At 41.0% G+C, this 17,490-nt stretch overlaps 3 protein-coding genes across 5 annotated transcripts; 1 reads left to right on the top strand and 2 right to left on the bottom strand.

Moving 5' to 3' along the window:
* Window positions 1-994: 994 nt before the first annotated feature.
* On the bottom strand, window positions 995-6,247 carry mpx (myeloid-specific peroxidase). Its single transcript, XM_085925865.1, has 16 exons — window positions 6,108-6,247; window positions 5,933-6,017; window positions 5,269-5,444; window positions 5,078-5,210; window positions 4,711-4,840; window positions 4,422-4,628; window positions 3,981-4,341; window positions 3,744-3,904; window positions 3,415-3,673; window positions 3,115-3,285; window positions 2,809-3,046; window positions 2,484-2,701; window positions 2,304-2,347; window positions 2,145-2,189; window positions 1,902-1,928; window positions 995-1,500 (listed from the first exon to the last, which is right to left on the bottom strand). The coding sequence occupies exons 1-16, from the start codon at window positions 6,169-6,171 to the stop codon at window positions 1,489-1,491; spliced, it is 2,331 nt and encodes a 776-aa protein (XP_085781991.1). The 5' UTR covers window positions 6,172-6,247; the 3' UTR covers window positions 995-1,488.
* A 2,232-nt stretch (window positions 6,248-8,479) lies between these two features.
* sftpba (surfactant protein Ba) lies at window positions 8,480-12,339 on the top strand. 3 transcript variants are annotated; one of them, XM_085926431.1, is made up of 10 exons: window positions 8,480-8,668; window positions 8,736-8,788; window positions 9,292-9,366; window positions 9,705-9,833; window positions 9,903-10,013; window positions 10,078-10,155; window positions 10,340-10,523; window positions 11,121-11,179; window positions 11,277-11,344; window positions 11,502-12,240. In XM_085926431.1, the coding sequence occupies exons 1-9, from the start codon at window positions 8,617-8,619 to the stop codon at window positions 11,331-11,333; spliced, it is 798 nt and encodes a 265-aa protein (XP_085782557.1). In that variant the 5' UTR covers window positions 8,480-8,616; the 3' UTR covers window positions 11,334-11,344; window positions 11,502-12,240. The 3 variants fall into 3 exon arrangements, with proteins under 3 accessions (XP_085782557.1, XP_085782556.1, XP_085782555.1); XM_085926430.1 differs by having other exon boundaries at window positions 9,705-10,007; window positions 11,502-12,339; XM_085926429.1 differs by having other exon boundaries at window positions 9,705-10,013; window positions 11,502-12,243.
* Window positions 11,745-17,443, bottom strand: mat2aa (methionine adenosyltransferase 2Aa). The gene is made up of 9 exons (XM_085926428.1): window positions 17,110-17,443; window positions 15,787-15,864; window positions 15,360-15,482; window positions 14,367-14,479; window positions 14,151-14,294; window positions 13,781-13,999; window positions 13,524-13,706; window positions 13,327-13,460; window positions 11,745-13,249 (listed from the first exon to the last, which is right to left on the bottom strand). The coding sequence occupies exons 1-9, from the start codon at window positions 17,201-17,203 to the stop codon at window positions 13,147-13,149; spliced, it is 1,191 nt and encodes a 396-aa protein (XP_085782554.1). The 5' UTR covers window positions 17,204-17,443; the 3' UTR covers window positions 11,745-13,146.
* Window positions 17,444-17,490: the final 47 nt, after the last annotated feature.

Genomic DNA, 17,490 nt, shown 5'->3' with positions numbered 1-17,490 from the left:
ATGGGGTTTCCCATCCATTTATTTGTTTAGCAAAACCTAAGCCTATTCAAATACATTCAGGCCATGCTCAAAGTTCTTTAACAGATGGAGATAACTCTAATGTTTCCTAAATACTGGGTTTCCACTACTCGGGGAGCATGAGCAGGCGCAGGCACACGCACACACACGCACGTACACAGTCTGGAGGACGACGTGGCACTCTTTTCAAAGCATCAAGGGAGGCGGAGTGAAAGCGCACCCCAGCACACTTTACATACAGAGTACTTGGACTCATACTGACTGTCATGTAGATTTATGGATTTATAAAAGAAAATTCCAATGACTCTGTTTCACTTACAAGTGGAAGAATGTAGTAGGAGGTCTCATTTGCTCACAGTTTAACATTTGTGCCTTTTCACATCTGTCCTTTATGACGTACTGATGAGTTCTGAGTGTTGCAGAATGTTCAGGAATGCATTACAGACTGTCCTTGAGGTCCAAATGGACAACAGGTCTATTCTGGTCTGGCATTCATTCATTTGTTTGCTCAATATTGCATCCTTCATTTTTCATAATACGACAGGAAAATGTGTTATTTCATTCCTAATCTTGTTTCAATAGTAAGTGTAAATAACATCCGTGTTGAAGCATTTCCAGCCCAATAATATTTACATGAAGCTGTCTCCAGACAAATAAAAAAAGATTGTAGTTTACAAGTAGACGAATTCAATTACAGTACAGTCACAATACGTATAAACAAATATAAGTAGATTAGGTTTCACAATAACCATAAATATGAGCTGGAAATGAAAATTAGGCCAAATGAGACTGCTTTCCAAAGCAGCAAAGGAGGAACTGTAGAAAAACTACCGCCATCTACAGGACATTCAAAATTATTGCACAACCTACCAGTCTTATTTTTTTTATCGAGTTGTCATATGATCTTTATTTGAACATCCTCTTGTTGGGTATCTGAAATAAAATAAATAATAATTTATAAGTGTTTTACATCTGGTTCCCTGTCAAGTTTTTCCAACATTTCCGGTAGTCCCATGTGTTTAAATTCATAAAATGTGACTTGAAGACCTCAAATTAAGAACACGAGCATAAAAACATTTGTTTGCAATTATATTTCTACAGTTTTTATTAAATGCAGAACAGAAACAGATGAGAAGGATTCAGTAAAAAATATATGCTTTTTACATAAAAAAAAAAAATAATCACAGCACAAATCAAAAATAAGACAAATCGCATGTTGTAACAGAAAGATTTTTTTTTTCACTATCATTGTCAACAACCCGCGTGCACGTATGAGGGAGGACAACAAAAAGGTGCGGGTGTCAGTCAGCCAGAAGAAATTGATTACATGAAGGTTGACAGATGCTGGTGTTGGTTTTGCTCTTTGGAGATAAATTCATGTGGAGGTGAGACTGAATTGACACAAGTGGACGATGAGGGCAAATGGGCGCTGGGGTTATGATGATGCCAAGTGGCTGGGCTTTTTCAGCTTCAGACTGGAAGCTGCAGGGGAAACAAAATGAGACAAATGAAGGCCACATGTGTCCAGCAGAGGGTGCTGTTTCTTACTTTTTGAAAACTATAGAACTGTATAGGTAGTTTTAAAAGTCTTTCTTGTATACTGCATTAAATTGAAGATTGATTTCAGTCTAGACTCATAATTTCTAGAATAACAGACTGCATCATTTACAAAGTTCTGAACAAGGGAGCAATTTCATGAAATATTCAAAATGACCCCCCCAAAAATGCACTGAATGGCTTACTGTATTCCAGTGGAGGAAAATTATGGACTTTTAATTTAGTATTGTATTTTTAAAATATTATTGTTTACTTTTGAGTGATCAGCGTCACATAGGATATGAATCACTTGAAAACAGAGAGTTCAAAATGTGAGTTATAAGTACCTCATTATCCAGCTCATCCTTTGGGTCCTTGTGGGGTACATGTCAAAGAAAGACGTAATAAAGTTTAGGTTTTGAATCCACAATTAAATGCCACAGTTTGATATTCAGAATTGTTTTTCTGAATTTCCATTTAGTTATTGAGCCAGTATGCGACATTGCTATCTTTCACTAATATGCTGCTATGCTATCCAACATTGCTACTTCCACTTTTTATTTTATAAATTAATAAAGACTTTACTATACCTGGTTATCCAGCTCATCCCCGGACAACTCATTTGAAATGTGGTCCTGCATGACAAGACAGTAAATTTGAGCATTTTACAGGAGACTCAGAATTAAAAACATGGAGTTGAATAAGTTGTATGGTGTTAGAGAGAACTGTTTGATAAGGGGAGCACTAACTTCAGATTCTGGATCGGGTGGAAGATCAGGGCAGGAACCATTCTCTGCAAAAAAATAATAATAATAAGTGATGCTGTGGATTCTATGTTGGCACTTACTCCATCAGAATTAGGGGGGACTAAATGAAATAATAATGAAATATAATGTGAAATAAATAAATAGCAACAACAATTTTCTCACCCAAGAAATCTGTACAGCTCCTCTCTCTCCACGCCGCCAGGTTCATTCGTCGCACGTTGTTGCAGCGTACAAGTCGGTTACGTCTCGAGATGACACTGAATGCATCTCTCGGAACGCTCGTGATGCCGGTGTTGTCGCAGATGATCCTGGACATGGTGGCGGTGGAAAGGGCGGCTCTCTGCCTCGCCGTGAAGACGCCAGGGTTCTCGTACCACAGCCTTGGGATTTTGAAAGAGCTCCATTAGGAAGTGTGATCTATCTTTCTATCTATCTATGTGAGGTGTTGCCTTCAGGGACAATCCATCCATCTGTTCATGAGACTGACCTGTCACCCTGGCGGATCTTCTGGAACTGGGTGGCGATGAGGCAGGCAAAGAGAGGCCCAACGCGCCCGCCGCGGACAAAGGGCTCAGCCACGCCCCCCAGCCAGACGTCAATGTTAGCGGGCGTCCCGTAGAGTTGTAGCAGTCTACGGGCCAGGTCGGTGTTATTCAGGACCCGTGCGAGCTCGGCCTGGTTCCTGGGCTCGGACAGGTTACAGAATTTGCGCCATGCGTTGTAGCCTAGTCAACATAGAAAGTGAGGGGATGAGGAAATGGTCATCTGGGATGAATAGGAAGAGGTGACCTACCGGGTATGCCGTGGTCACGTGACCTCTGCATGTTGAGTGCACCCAGGTCCAGAGCCAGGTGTTGCACGAATTGGAAGAGCTTCTCCCTGATAGCATCCACCATCATGTGATCCTGAGTGTTCAGTTTAGCAGGACCGCCCAAGAGACCACGCATCAGTGAGTCGATGCCACCTGGAGGGGACATCGTGTCTTTAAATCTACCAGGACTTTGCAATCAATAAAAACTGACATTTAAATCCAGTGTAGCGATTCAAGATTAATCGTGTGACTGTCTAATATGAACTGAGAGAGACAACTAACCCTCATATACGATTCTCCAGGGGGTGAAGAAGGCTTTGAATAAGGGAACGCTGGGAAACTGACGATCTTGATTGTAGTCAGGGCCCAGGCGGGCTAAGACGGGCTGGATGGCCAAGTGAGCAAAGCGGTACGCCGCCGTGGCAAAGACGTTGGAGATCCTGGGGTCAACGTTTGGGTTGTAGCCGGGATATCGTCCAAGCAGCCTGCGCATGGCATCGTCACCCACGATGTGCGGCAGATAGTCACGGAATACAAACACCTAAAATGCAATGGATGAGTTCAGGATATCAAATTTGAAGGGCAAAACTATGAAGTGAGCTGAATCTGACTTGTGAGTAAGCGCCCATGATCTTGCGCGTTTCTTGGTAGATAGTCTCGCTGTCCCATTGGGGGTTGAGTCTCTTCAAAGCACGGGCTAGACGGTTGTGTTCACGCAAGAACATGGTGTGCATGGAGGTCAGAGCGATATTCTCATCCACGCGGGTGTCACCTGGAAGACGGGAAATGATTGAGGAGTGTGACATCATTTCTAAGCAGGAAGCTTAAAAACGGAAAATATGACTAACCTGCAATAAAGCAGGGAACCTCGGTGGCATTGGGGTCATTGGTCACACGTTTGCGGGTCGCGCACATGTTGACCTGCAGGGTGTGAAAGGGCAGCAGCTCCCGTCCGTTGTCGGTAAATCGGTCATTGACTCGCAGAAGTCCGTCGCTGTTGAGATCTCGGAGACTGAGGGCGAGCTTAGTCTCCGAGCCGTAAACCTGGCCCAGATCCAGGAAGGCGGTCAGCGAGTTGATCTGCTCGCGCTTGACCGGCTCTCCTCCGAAGTTGTAGGCCGAGAATCCCGTGCCGCACGCGGGGGCCGATCTGAACGAGGGGATGCAGCTATCAGGACCGGTGGGCAAGCGTGGGTCGCCGGGAGGAATCTTTAATGAAAACAAATAGCAAAAAAGTTAGGTTTTTTTTTTTTAACTTCAGGACAATAATTTGAGTTTCAGGGACGGACCGGGATGGGGATGCAGGGCTCGGTGCGTTCGCAGCTCTCGTCGCAGTTTATCCCGTTGCTGAAGGAGCGGATGCTGGGCGAGAAAGGCGTGAAGGTGAGGTCGTGGTCGTTCCACTGGCCGAAAAAGGTCACCATGTGAGAATATTCCGTATCGTTGACCACGCCCGCATCCGTGGTGCTCAAGATATTATTAGACACCTGGCGAACCTGAGGGCAAAGGACAGGTGATTGATTTTTTTTTGGTTCGGCTCATCAAGCACGAGAGAGATCGCGGGTTCCAAACAAGTACCAGGGGAAGAATGAAGTTGTTGAACGTTCGGTTGGGCTGCCACCCTTTAGGTTCCGAGATGCCGTCGTCGTACTCGGCGGGAAGCCAGCGGGTGAAAGCAGTGTTGGAAGCTCCAAGGCGGGGCTTGAATCTACAATGCAAAAAAAAAAAAACGGAAAGGAAGGAAGTGTAAACATTTTGTTACATGTGGCCCAATATGTTACACAGTACAGTTTCAACACTTTTGGTGGTTTTGGGTCTTATTACCGTTTTAAAATGAAAGTTAACCAGTCAGTTTCAGTAAAGTGCCGTTTCCAACATTTAGAAATGCTCAATATTTGAATGATGAGGAAGTGAAACGACTTCAAATCATCCATAAGAAGCTCACCGGTTATTGCAGACGCTTGTAGCCGTGCGATACTTGTCGAGGTTTTGCGTAGAGCTACAAGGCGGAGGCCTGACTCGACCCGAGCATCCCGTCATCATGGCGAGTTTTTCCAAATCCTCCGCAGAAAGCAAATCTGTAACGACGACCCATGTCAGCAATGTTGATTCATTGAAAAATCGGAAAGGTCTGACCTGTTGCGTTGAGGGAACGTTTGTGGATACGGTGCACCTTCTGCTGCACCAGGTGCAAAGTCTGCGCCATGTAGTCTGCGGCCCTCACAGATGAGCGAGTTTCCCCACGAGGCTGCTTCAGAAGACGCAGAGCATCGTGAGGACTCACCACATCCTTGCGCACTCGCCTTAGACTCCTGAAAGCGACAATTCAATTGAAAATTACCTTGTGAAAGATTGAACAACTTCCTGCCAGGCCAGTTTTGAACAATGTTTGTGGTATTTACTAGAAAACACATAAATATTAATATTCATTGGTTGATTAATTACTGTTTACAGAATGGTATTTTATGAGATCAAAAATGTTTCCCATTGTGATTTGTTTATTCATGCTCAAGTCATTAAACCGATGTTAACACAAAAATTCACTAAAGCTGATAAAGTCGGATTACATTGATCTAGGTAAAGATAGTGGTAATTAGCTAATGTATACATTTGTTCGTTAGTTAGATTATTTGACATGTTTATAAAGTCCCCCAAATTAGTTAGCCTAACACAAAAACCGGTTTGACCATAGTATTTATTGACAATTACTTACTTAGCTAGTTTTGATATTTCTACATAAAAACACTCAGTCAATGGAAGTTAGTTAGCTCACTTACTAGATAAAATAAATAAAACTTACTCTGCTCTGGAATATGTGTAGGCATCATCAACAATCTTCTTGGCTTCTTCAAAGCATTGTTGAAGGAAAGAGCTACCAAGATGTTCTACAAAGTAAGAAAATAGTCTTTAATTTGACTGAATGGACAAAAGTGAGGAAACATTTTTTCTATAAATGTAGATAATATTCCATTCACCGGTGGGTTTCAAGTGTGCAGGCACCAGGCAGATGCCCAGCATGAAGAAGACTGGAAAGAGCATCTCTGAAAGCGAAAAAAATAATAAATAGAAATAAATGTAGGATCGGTTTGCTGACTGAAAATCATCTGCTGGTTCTCTTAGGTACAACAAGTCTTGCGAGAAAAGCGCAAGAGATGAGAGAGGCTTACCTGTCAGAAGCGTACAAATGTTGTCATTGCTGTGTTGCGGGTCATCTGTTTTTATTTGCTAGTGTATGGAGACCTCGCCCCTTGAACTAGTTGATTATCAGGAAACAGATACATTTCCTTGTTCCTTGTTGAATTCTTCTTACCAACAATCGATAAAATGGTGACATCTCTCTAATTACAGTGTATTCTAATTATACACAAATTTATGGGGGTTGGATTAAAAGCCTTGTAGCAGGATGGTGGCATTCTAAAAACAAAAAAAAAACAAGTTGAATACATTTCTCTACATCATTAGTATTCCCTGATTTTTTATATTAAATGCCATTTTTTTCCTTTTTCCATTTTTTTAATTATTTTTATTCTATTTATTTTTAAACCCTGGACAATGGCGTGAGATGAAGACAAACAAGTTTGAGTGATGTAATAAGATTCTTTCCACAGAACAAATCAAAACCGATGACAATCGAGCCAACTGTCAAAACGATGTGTGATAAAATTAGTGACCTTGCACTCACTATAGTGTGCAGATAAGGCCTTTCTTTATCTCCTTGTTGTTTTACCTTCTTACAATGCCCCACTTGGAGACATAATCAAAATATGATCAATGAATCAGAAAAAGTTATACCTGTTAGTAAAAAGCACACAAAAATTAACTTAAGAGCAATAAACATGAAACGTGAAAAGAAGCTACCACTGGAAATGCTTGACTGGTGGCCTTAATTTTTTTTTAATCAAATAAAACAGCTCCCATAATAAAAGAAAGACTTCTCGATGAATAATAAAATAAGTCAGCTTTTAGCATTGGAGCGGTCGTTGCTTGCAACATTCCGAAAAGTTGCATGAAGTCAGCTGAGTTCCCGTTTAAGGGCCCTCGAAAAGCAGAAATAAACAGCACTGGTTGAAATATCGTTGGCCAACTTTTAGGAATGTAGCAAGCAATAGCGTTTCACCAGTTGCTCTGTTAGCAGGCCATCTCAGTTCAGCTCGTTTTACTGCTTTTACTGTCAAAAGTATCAAAGAAAATAGAAACAAGATTAGGTCAGCTAACATTTCAAAGTTCACTTCGTAAATGTAGGAGTACAGTGGCTTTGAACATTGCTCAGCATTTATGATAAGCATTGCCTGCGTCTAAAAAAAATTTATGTACGAAATCAGTCCTCTTCCAGAACATCATAAGGAAGGACAATAAACCCAGATAGTTTCAATTTTGTAGCTGGTAAAACAAGGATGATTGAGCAGAAAACCAGAAGGGATACACAGTCTGGTATAACTGTTAATATTTCCCATCATTTTGCAATTATTAACTACCAATATTTTACTCTAACTTGTTGTAATTGTGTTTCCCTATAATATCCAAACCAGTAAAAACTACAGAATCCTTGGATTTTACAGTATTTAACAGTTTTTGCTTTTTTTTTTTCAAGCGAGCTAAACACACGTGTATTGGAACAGACATAATTAAACTAACTTGAAGAAATTTTATTTAATATTTGGTGTTATATTTAGTACTGTATATAATTATCGCCCCCTTCTGGTCTGAGAAGGTATGACGTGTATCAAGTCTTCCGTTTGAAAGTCAGCTGGGAGAAGTTCCAGCAAATAAAAAATAAAAAAATAAATAAAGAGTTTGACTGTGGTTGGTGGTCCTAAGGATGACCCCTGATCTTTCAACACTGCAAATATGTGAGAACATATTGGACAAACGTGCCATTCTGCCTTGTAATTCCTTTGTCAATTTAACAACGTGATATCTTAAAACTATGAAGCACATATTTGGCTGCTGTTGAGCAGGGATAACTTCACCAAATAGTAATGTGTGTATGTGTGTGATATCCAAATGTGACATTGGAATTTGTTTTGTTGAATGTTAAAGGGTTTTAAAAACATTTAGATTGTGACATTTGAAATTAGAGGGCTAAAAAAGTCAGAATTAAATAATAGAATGATTCTATAAACTATATAGATGAGAGTTTACTTTCTTTTAAGTTTATGCTTTCATATAATTCAGAGTCTAGATTAATTTGGATGCATGTAAACGGTAAAACATGGATTACTTTTTGGATTTACTGCAGTATGATAATAATCAATGTAAAAAGAATTGCATGTATGCGCTGACTCACTCACACCTGGGAAAAATTGAAAGGAGAGCGTTCCCCGACTCTGCAAATACAAATGTTATCCAAAAAGTTTTTGTTCTTTCTCAAGGGCTGTGGGCGTCAGTTGGTTTCTGTCAAATAAAAGCTACATTTTAAGGCTCCTTACACATAACTGAGTCGGGACCCCACTGACGCACTTAATCGTCAAATTCAAAGAGAGGATGAATTCCGTTCCATTTGCATTGCTTCTCGTCATTGGTCTCCAAGGATGTGGTGAGTTTTCAAATCTATTCGTATAAATATATAATAGTCATAATATACAATTACATTTTCTTTGCAGCTCTGAGTTTGAATAGTGATGGCTTGAATAATGAACCAGATGCACTGATGACGGTAAGTTTCTTTTTATATTTGCATGAAAATAATAATTTAGCAATTTGCACTGCAATAGGGTATGAAGTTAATATTGATCAAAGAAATATTGTGCCTCATCAAAACCTGTTTTACTTTTTGACGCTTCACTACAAAGAACTTGACGTTGTACACATCTAATTTGATATTTTTTGCTATATCACAGGATTTTGTGATGATCATTTTTGTCGTATAAGCTAATAAAAGAAATAGTCTCTTTACAAAAAAATCAATCAAATTTTATAGAACCAATGAATTAATTATTTATCAATTTAAACATTACAATTGTATGACTTATAAAGGTTTTTTTTTTTTAACTTCTTCCTTCTTCCTTCTCCTTTTTCTCAAGTGCATTGAACCAAGACATCTTTAAATAATCTTTTCCTTTCTTTCAATTTGTGATGTTCAACAAGTTTGATAACTATGATCCTTTCACACACAACATGCTGTCAATGTATTCATATCTACTGCAACTTTGTGCCCAGGATGCAATTCCCTGTGAAGACTGCACAAAAATAATGAAGCTCCTCATTGACCTGCTTTCCAACACAGACCTCCAGGTGAACAAAAACATTGCTTATCGGCCCTTCCTTATCTGTCCACTGTAAACAGTACTATCATGTTGAGCTGCTTTTATTTAAAAAGAAAAAAAAAAAGACTTTCACAGCAAATCCTTGGAATGTCGGTCAACAACAATCCTGACAAATCACGTCACAACACAAGACATAAACACGCTAGTAAAAAAAAATATTTGCATTAAAACACTTAAGTTTACTGCACACCTATTGTCAAGTTTTGGATTGTTTGGCTTTGGTCTGTGCAAAACAAAACATCTTTTCAGTTGTTGGTGTTTAGAATGAATTATTAATTGAATGGTTTGTTGGGATTTTTTTTTCAGAAAAAGATCACGCATGGTATCGGCAAACTGTGTGACCACCTCCCTGGAAAAGCCACCATGGCTGAATTCTGCAAGGAGGAGGTGGACAAGATCTTGCCAGTGGCCATCAGCTTGATTACTGTTGTAGCAGTACGTTGGAGAGCTATGACACTCGATGCTTTTTCGTATTTAAACACATTTCCATCTATCTGCCTACAGAAGCCTGGGGACATCTGCAAAATCATGGGACTCTGCGGCTCCAACGAGCAGCAGAAAACGTTCGACTATTTAGTCAACGAGGTCCTCCAATTTGCTGCCATGCCAGTAAATGTCAGTAAAAAAAAAAGCAGAAATCAGTTATAGAAATTACTATTTAAATCTGCTGTTTTATTAGGAGAAGCCCACGCCGTGCTCATTCTGCATCTTTTTCATCAAGACACTTGATGACTTGCTGCCCAAAGAGAGGACCGAGGTAGGTCAGCATCACCAACCCACTTTTAATTGGTACACCTCATCAAAAAAAATTTACAGCAGCAATCCACTGTATTATTTTAGCAATACTGCAAATATTCTAATAGTCCTGATCCATTTCAAATTGGATGTTTTCAAACTGCACTTACCTATTACAATCAAGTCTTGCTTCTGTTATGTCGTAGGAGGCCGTGGTGAAGGTGATGGAGGACGTCTGTCATATTTTACCCATCTCCTATCGTGATCAGTGCGAGGTGGTCATCGGCAAGTTCAGCAAGACGTTGCTGGACGCCCTCCTTGGTTACGCTACGCCGAAGGCCATCTGCACACTTATCCGCCTGTGCGAAAGTCAGGAGGATGCTCCAGTCGGTCAGTCACGCTGACACACACTAAAACTGTACCTGTTATTTCATCTGGAAGAAAAACAAGACAATTTCATGAGACCCACATAAGACACCTAAGTACAGACCAGATACAATAGATGGTAATGAATGAATGAATAAATAAATTTACACACTAAATTGGCCATTTCAGTCTAGGCAGTTCCTCCAACCTAAAGAAGTTTAGCAATTTCAAGAACCATGTAGCAATACCGCCCCCTACAGTACAGGCTATGATCTGAATAAAGAATGGTTCTGAGTCAATAACAGTGATTATAAACTACATTGTTTTTACAAAATATTACTAAAGCACAAATTTACTTGAATTAAATACATGTCAACCATTCCATAATTTTCATTGAAAGAATGATAAAATGGCTGACTTGTGGAAAGAAAGAAATATCCTCTAAAATGACCGACTAGTGGAAATAAATGAATATGCTTGCATTTGAAGAAAAATAAAATAAACTTACCATCCAGTTCCAGTCAACCCAGGTTCAAGTCTATGTAATAAGATCTACTCAAATATATATATTTTTTTAAAACGGGCATCACGTAAAAATCTGAAATATCGTTCTCGCCCCAGACCCCTGTACTTTGGAAAGCTACAGGTGCAGAGACCTACAAACCTCTCTGAAATGTGGGGTAAGTCATCAAAAGCTCGGTTTTGGCATACATATATAATGTTATAATGTTTTATGTATACAGATGGTAAGTTTAACATTATGTCCACTGTGTGTAGACTCTGTTCTACTGCCAAACATTGGTCTGGAAAGCCCTCAACAACAAGGTTCTTTGAAGAGTTGTCAGGTACATGTGACCAAAGCCGAAAAAATGATTTGCAAACCATAACGCCGTATCTTTTTTTGTTAGGCTGGAATTAAGCGTGAGTCAGTACTTGTGGCTATGAAACTATTTTTCTGAACTCCTATGATATTAATATTGATATTCCCACTGTGCTTTTCAGGTTTCGATTTGATACCTCAAGACAGGGAAGAGAGACTGAAAGCTTGGCTCAGATAAATTGATGTATGAGAGATTTTTTATGACCGTCTTTTACCCAAATCTGTCATTGCATCCTTGAATAAAAATCAATTCATCTTTTACTTTCAGATTTTATTCTAGAATAACAATTGGGGTTTAGGTTTGGCTCAAAATTCAAGCCGCTAAATCTGCGGGACAATTCTTCGTAAAAAAGATGCAACTCAAATGCATGAGCAAAAGCATGCCGTTTATTTTGAAGGGTTTGAAAGAAAAGCTCAACAGCAGGTCAGACCCTTGAGGGTGAAACAGTGAACAATAAAGGAACAGGAGTGGGTGGGGAAAATGCGAAAAGGCACTTACACAATTAGCAAGCACACATAATGACAAACTTTTTTTTTTCCATGGAACAATTTTAACGATGGGAGATCCCACGTAAACAAGCTGGTTTCTCTGTACAACACCAGCCAATTTGGGTCCCTCCCATCTTGTGGACGTAAACAATGTTAAGTAGCTATTTAACAAGAATTTTTATGCGTCGCTGTTTCCGTAATAACTGGTCTGATAAGGAAAGGGGGAACAAAGTCAACCGGGAAATTTCACAATGTGGCAATACACAAGTTGCCCACTTGTACCTTTTACACGGAACCCGGCAAGATTAAATATTACCACCATTGTCTCATCCATCTTTCAGATAATTAAACCTGTGATGACATCAGCATCTGGTGTGACGAATTCAGAAATAATTTTTTGAATAGTCGATGGATGTGTCGCCGTTTGGTCGGGGGAATTATCCTGCTTGACTGTGTTCCGTACAAAAGGCCGAAGTGAGTAAGCAGTTGATCGTCGCAATCTTTTTGGCAAAATGGAAACAATCTCAATTACGCGGAAAAGAAAGATGATCGTGTGCTTCAACGAGTCTTTGGAGCCAACAAGGTGACGAGCATTTGCGTGACTGTTAAAACAAAATAATAAATAATACAAATGCTTTGGCCGCAGCTTGGTTGAAAATAGGGCTCGCAAATTCAACAAGCGAAATCTGATCGTCTTTCATCAACAGTGCAAAACTAACGCCATAGAACGGGCAACTATTATGTGCGACTTGACAACAAGCAGGAAGTAGACATATTTTTTCGGTCTTGACGGTCAACAGACATTTTTATGCTTCAAGTACGGGCCAGGTAGGATCAGGGAGGGGAGGGGGGGGGGGGGGGGTTGGGCTAACGCTGAAATGACACCCAGAACACTTAACCTCGTTTAGAACGGACCCCTACGGACATTACAAAATGGAGTGACATTTACGTGAAGCCCAACACAACCAAAACGGTCATTAGCAGCCTCTGACTTCTCTGTAAAACGTCAGAAAGGAAATGGCGTGAAGGGACAACACGGAGAAGGAAACAATGTTGGTGCGCTTGACTGGCTCGAGCAGAATGTCTACAAATGCCGACGTAACCCCGCTGACAATCGGCGCCAGGGTTACACGGATCTTAAATGGGGTTCAGACAAGATGGCTGAAGTACACAGAGCGGCAAATGTGGCAGTGATGGGGCTATTTATGCAGAGGAAAAGGATAGCGGGAAGAGTTGATAACGTGAGCTTTTTGGAAGGGGGGGGGGGGGGGGGGGGATTTAGTATTTGAGCTCTTTGGGAACCTCCCACGAAAAGAGGACACGACCAAAGTGACCGTAAGCTGCAGTGTGTTGGTAGATGGGCTTCTTTAGGTCCAACTCCCTGCCATAGAAAGCAACACCAACGTAAGCAAGTTATCATGATGAAAATGTGACAAAAGAAAAAAAATTCGCAGATACCTCACGATGACTCCTGGACGTAGGTCGAAATTCTTCCTCACGATATCCAGCAACTCACTTTCGTTCTTCTGGGAGGTCCCGTAGTGGAAGATGGACACGGAGAGAGGATGCGCTACCCCGATGGCGTAGGACAGCTACCGCCAGACATTCTTTAGCCACCGTCTACTTTGATTTGCTACAATATGCTCGGTGCTCACCTGGACCAGAACGCGCCTGCACAGCCCCGCTTTCACCAGCGACTTGGCCACCCAACGAGCCGCATAGGCGGCCGAGCGGTCCACTTTGGTGTAGTCCTTGCCTGAAAAAGCCCCGCCTCCGTGGGCCCCCCAGCCTCCGTAAGTATCAACGATGATCTTGCGGCCGGTCAGACCGGCATCGCCCTGGGAGAGGCAAGCAGACTATTAGCACCGTTTTTGGATCAATGGAATCAAACAGCGAGCGCGTCAGGTCTTACCTGCGGCCCACCGATGACAAAGCGACCACTGGGCTGCAGGTGATAGATGGTATTATCATCCAGATAGGCCGGAGGGACCACCGCTTTGACCACCTGCTCCTTCAGACTGTGACGCATATCGTCCAGACTGACAAACTCATCGTGCTGCACGGAAATGACGATGGTGTGGACGCGCAGCGGAATCACGGCGCCGCGGTCCTGTTTGTACTGGACGGTCACCTATCGGGAAAACATTGCGGCAGTCGATAAACACGCGCGATGGTCGGGTCGAGCTCAGCACATTTTATGTGGCCCACTACGGATCTGACGGAAAGCAGACACCCGGTTCGTCGTGTGACCTGACTAACCGACACCCGGTTCGTCATGTGACCTGAGTTTTGGAATCCGGGCGGAGCCACGGCAGCGTTCCGTCACGGCGTAACTCGGCCATCTTGGCGTTGAGCTTGTGGGCCAGCACGATCGTGAGTGGCATGCATTCCTCTGTTTCATCGGTGGCATAGCCGAACATCAGACCCTGCGGGAGTCGTCACTGGATCGGTTACACGCACACACGTGAGGGCGTGAACGGCGGGAAGACTTTTCAGACCTGGTCGCCAGCCCCCACGTCCTCCTCTTTACGGTCCAGGTGAACGCCTTGAGCGATGTCGGAGGACTGCTGCTCCAAAGCCACCAGCACATTGCAGGTCTTGTAGTCAAAGCCTGCAGTGGACAATCAAGCCTCAATCATACTGAACAATTTGAATCGAATTACTTGGTTGTACAGCATCAAAGCTCTCGGTTGTGAAAGACTGAGCGGGAAATCAATTTGAATGTTTTTTTTTGTCAGAACAATATGTTTTCAAATCGATTTCTTCAGTGGCTTTGATGATTCAAAGCACATCGCCACTAACATGTCATGCATAAGAACATGGCTGCTGAATAGAGTCAGTGTTGTCAATCTTTGTCGCCAAGTGTTGGAATTTTTTCAATCTTTCTAGCTACTATTTAAAAAAAAAAAAAAAAAGACAAAAAAAGAAGAGAAATTTAACCCCTGCTGAGAAACAGACAAAATGAGTTAGAAATTCTAAAAACAGGCATTTATCATGCATTGGATGTTTTTTTAGTTTTTTTAAACCTTCTAAACCACAAGTGATGGCGCGAGCGGGATTCCCTGCTATTCTTAGTTAATGTACATGCTCGAGCTTAGCGATGCAGTTTGACAGCTCATTTTATGGTGTCAAATATTTGAACATGCTTGACAGGATGCTTTTTTTTCCCTATTAGAAAAAAAACATGTCTATTTCAGTGGAAGTTGATGCCAAGTTTTGTCTCGGCAGTTCAATCCTGAACCTTGACACCTGGTTGTCGTGGTAACGAGAGAAATGTCGTTATTGAACATATTAACCCTCACACCCAAATAGAAACCTGCAGTGGAGTAAATAAACACCTCAGGCAGGTCACTATTAACAGAAATATGAAAAAAAGACTTTCAGTGTTCTACGTAACCAAACAATAAAAACAGGTTTCTTCACAAGTAAAACAAGCTAACAAGCTGAAAGTACCTTGCCAGAGTTTTGTTTACAAGGATTTGCAAATTTACCTTTGGAGGAATCGTCATAGCCGATATGCTTGATTGTCTCTCGCACAATTTTCTGGTAGTCTACAACAGCCCTGGAGGTGATCTCCCCAGCCAGCAGGATCATCCCCGTCTTAGCGACCGTCTCTGTTAGGGTGAAAGAGATTAACATGAGCAAGCAGCGCATGTCCAACTTGTCTGAAATGCAAATCATAAGGAAGAACTTAGAGCAGAAAATATAAAATCATTCATTAAAATGCAATCATTAAAAACTTCAAGGAAGAAGCAAATAAGATTTTGTTTTTGGAAAAAGAGGGTAGAAAAGCTGCAGGCACAGCTCATAAAAGTTCCCATCAAAATTTAGAGCTCCTAAATTAAATCCTGGGGGGCTTCGGGGGGCATTTTGTTCACATAAGCGAGGTTATTTATGTGATTAAAGGAACTCGCTTACCACAAGCGACTTTGGCATCTGGGTCTTGAGTGAGGTGCGCATCCAAGACAGCATCACTAATTTGGTCGCAAATCTTATCTGTTGAATGAAAAGGTTTATTTTAGATACATAATTCGAAAAAGTTACATCAAAGCAGTCTTGTTCCTGTGGAGAAAGAAACCCACTGGACACAAGACTTCTTAAACGTACTAATATTCTGTTTTGATTAGGTATCGCTGTGGCACACAACTTTGTCTTAACGTGATGCAAGACAGACTTATGCTTGCATGGCCGCTTTATTTTGTAATTATGAAACAGGTTAAACCACTTTAAAGATTTGTTAAGTCTCCAGATGCATTCCAAGACAAAGTTACTTTATTGCATCAACAAACTATAACCCTCCTACATACAGATAAGTGTAAAAAATCACTAGTAGTACCTAAAACGTTTCGTTTAAATCCTGTTCAGCTGTTATAAAGTCTTTATTGCATGCCACAACAACAGTCACAAGACTGTGTTGAAATCAGTGACACTAAAACAAAACAGATTTCTATCCAACCACATGCACAGTGCACATGTAACACTTGGAATGGGATCAATAATTTAATTGATTTGACCTATCTGATGTTCTGTCTCTGATCCCATCTGTAATTTTTGTGGATACTCAAATTTGGCAGGGTTATTATATAAGCCTCTTCTCAATTTTTTTTGTAGCACACACAACCACAGTTCTAACAATGCAGGAGCAATATTTATATTACAATTATAATAACATATCAGACAAATACGTAAATAAGGCCAAATATAATAATAATAATTACAATAAATATTCCTCTTCACTTGACAGGAAGCATACAATTCTCACTTTACATTTATTAATTTTCCTGACTGCAGCAGCACACTGATAGAGAGCACAAACCGGAAGTGAGGCTTGCGTACGACGTTGCAATACTATTAACGTTAATAAATCCCCTCAAGCTAGACTTAATGTTTATTTGTCGTAAATATACCACATATGCTAGCCACATATACAAATAAGACCAGCTAAACTTGAACTGTATTAAATAAAAAGATGCTTTGTGATTGATATTTAGCGTTCGTATCCAACTAGCTAGCTAACTGTGAAATTGACATGAAAGTAAGTACGGGGGGTAAAAAAAAAAAGAATAAAGTCGATACAAATCTTTCTAAATGTTACAAACGCTTTAAAAACTCTCCCAAAAGAGAGATGCTTGACCTTAGAAGAGATGCTATCAAACTCAACTTGACTTGTATCATTTGTACATCTATTATGTGTCATGTCTTCTTGATATTATGGAACTCAAAAATAAAAAGTAAACCCACCAGGATGTCCTTCTCCTACAGATTCGGACGTGAAGAGGAAATAGTCGTCGTCTGCGGACGAGTTGTTATGGAAACCGTTCAGTTCGCCGTTCATCTTGAACACTGTTTGCTAACAAGCTAAGCGTTCGGATAGCCTCTACGTTATTTAGCCAATAAAGGCAAAAACAGACACAGCTTTTTTTTCTTCTTAGTTTATGCTGTTCCGACTTACAACAAAACCAAACAAGCACCCTGCGTTTTGCTTCAGTTTGCGCTGCAAACTGGTTGGACTGCTTCGGTTGTTTCGTATGCAGTGCAGCCTATTAAATTGCGAGTGCTAACCATGTGGCGCAGATGCGTGTGCGCACGCAAACAAACGAAATTACACTATAGGCTCTTTTC

The sequence above is a fragment of the Syngnathus leptorhynchus genome, chromosome 12, assembly GCF_054491065.1.
Source record: "Syngnathus leptorhynchus isolate UIUO chromosome 12, UIUO_Slep, whole genome shotgun sequence".
Classification (NCBI taxonomy): domain Eukaryota; kingdom Metazoa; phylum Chordata; class Actinopteri; order Syngnathiformes; family Syngnathidae; genus Syngnathus; species Syngnathus leptorhynchus.
The sequence above is the reverse complement of the archived record's forward strand: the minus strand, read 5'-3'. Positions and strand labels throughout refer to the sequence as shown.

Excerpts from the sequence above, each read along its gene's own strand:
- sftpba (XM_085926429.1), top strand. The coding sequence starts at position 8,617 with ATGAATTCCGTTCCATTTGCATTGCTTCTCGTCATTGGTCTCCAAGGA. Across the intron at positions 10,524-11,120 it reads TCAGGAGGATGCTCCAGTCG|ACCCCTGTACTTTGGAAAGC; the intron begins GTCAGTCACGCT and ends TTCTCGCCCCAG. Across the intron at positions 11,180-11,276 it reads AAACCTCTCTGAAATGTGGG|ACTCTGTTCTACTGCCAAAC; the intron begins GTAAGTCATCAA and ends CACTGTGTGTAG.
- mat2aa (XM_085926428.1), bottom strand. The coding sequence starts at position 17,203 with ATGAACGGCGAACTGAACGGTTTCCATAACAACTCGTCCGCAGACGAC. Across the intron at positions 14,295-14,366 it reads ACGTGGGGGCTGGCGACCAG|GGTCTGATGTTCGGCTATGC; the intron begins GTCTGAAAAGTC and ends CGACTCCCGCAG. Across the intron at positions 13,707-13,780 it reads TTGTCATCGGTGGGCCGCAG|GGCGATGCCGGTCTGACCGG; the intron begins GTAAGACCTGAC and ends TGCCTCTCCCAG.
- mpx (XM_085925865.1), bottom strand. The coding sequence starts at position 6,171 with ATGCTCTTTCCAGTCTTCTTCATGCTGGGCATCTGCCTGGTGCCTGCA. Across the intron at positions 3,286-3,414 it reads CTGGAGAATCGTATATGAGG|GTGGCATCGACTCACTGATG; the intron begins GTTAGTTGTCTC and ends TGTCCCCTCCAG. Across the intron at positions 2,348-2,483 it reads GAGCTGTACAGATTTCTTGG|AGAATGGTTCCTGCCCTGAT; the intron begins GTGAGAAAATTG and ends ATTTTTTTGCAG.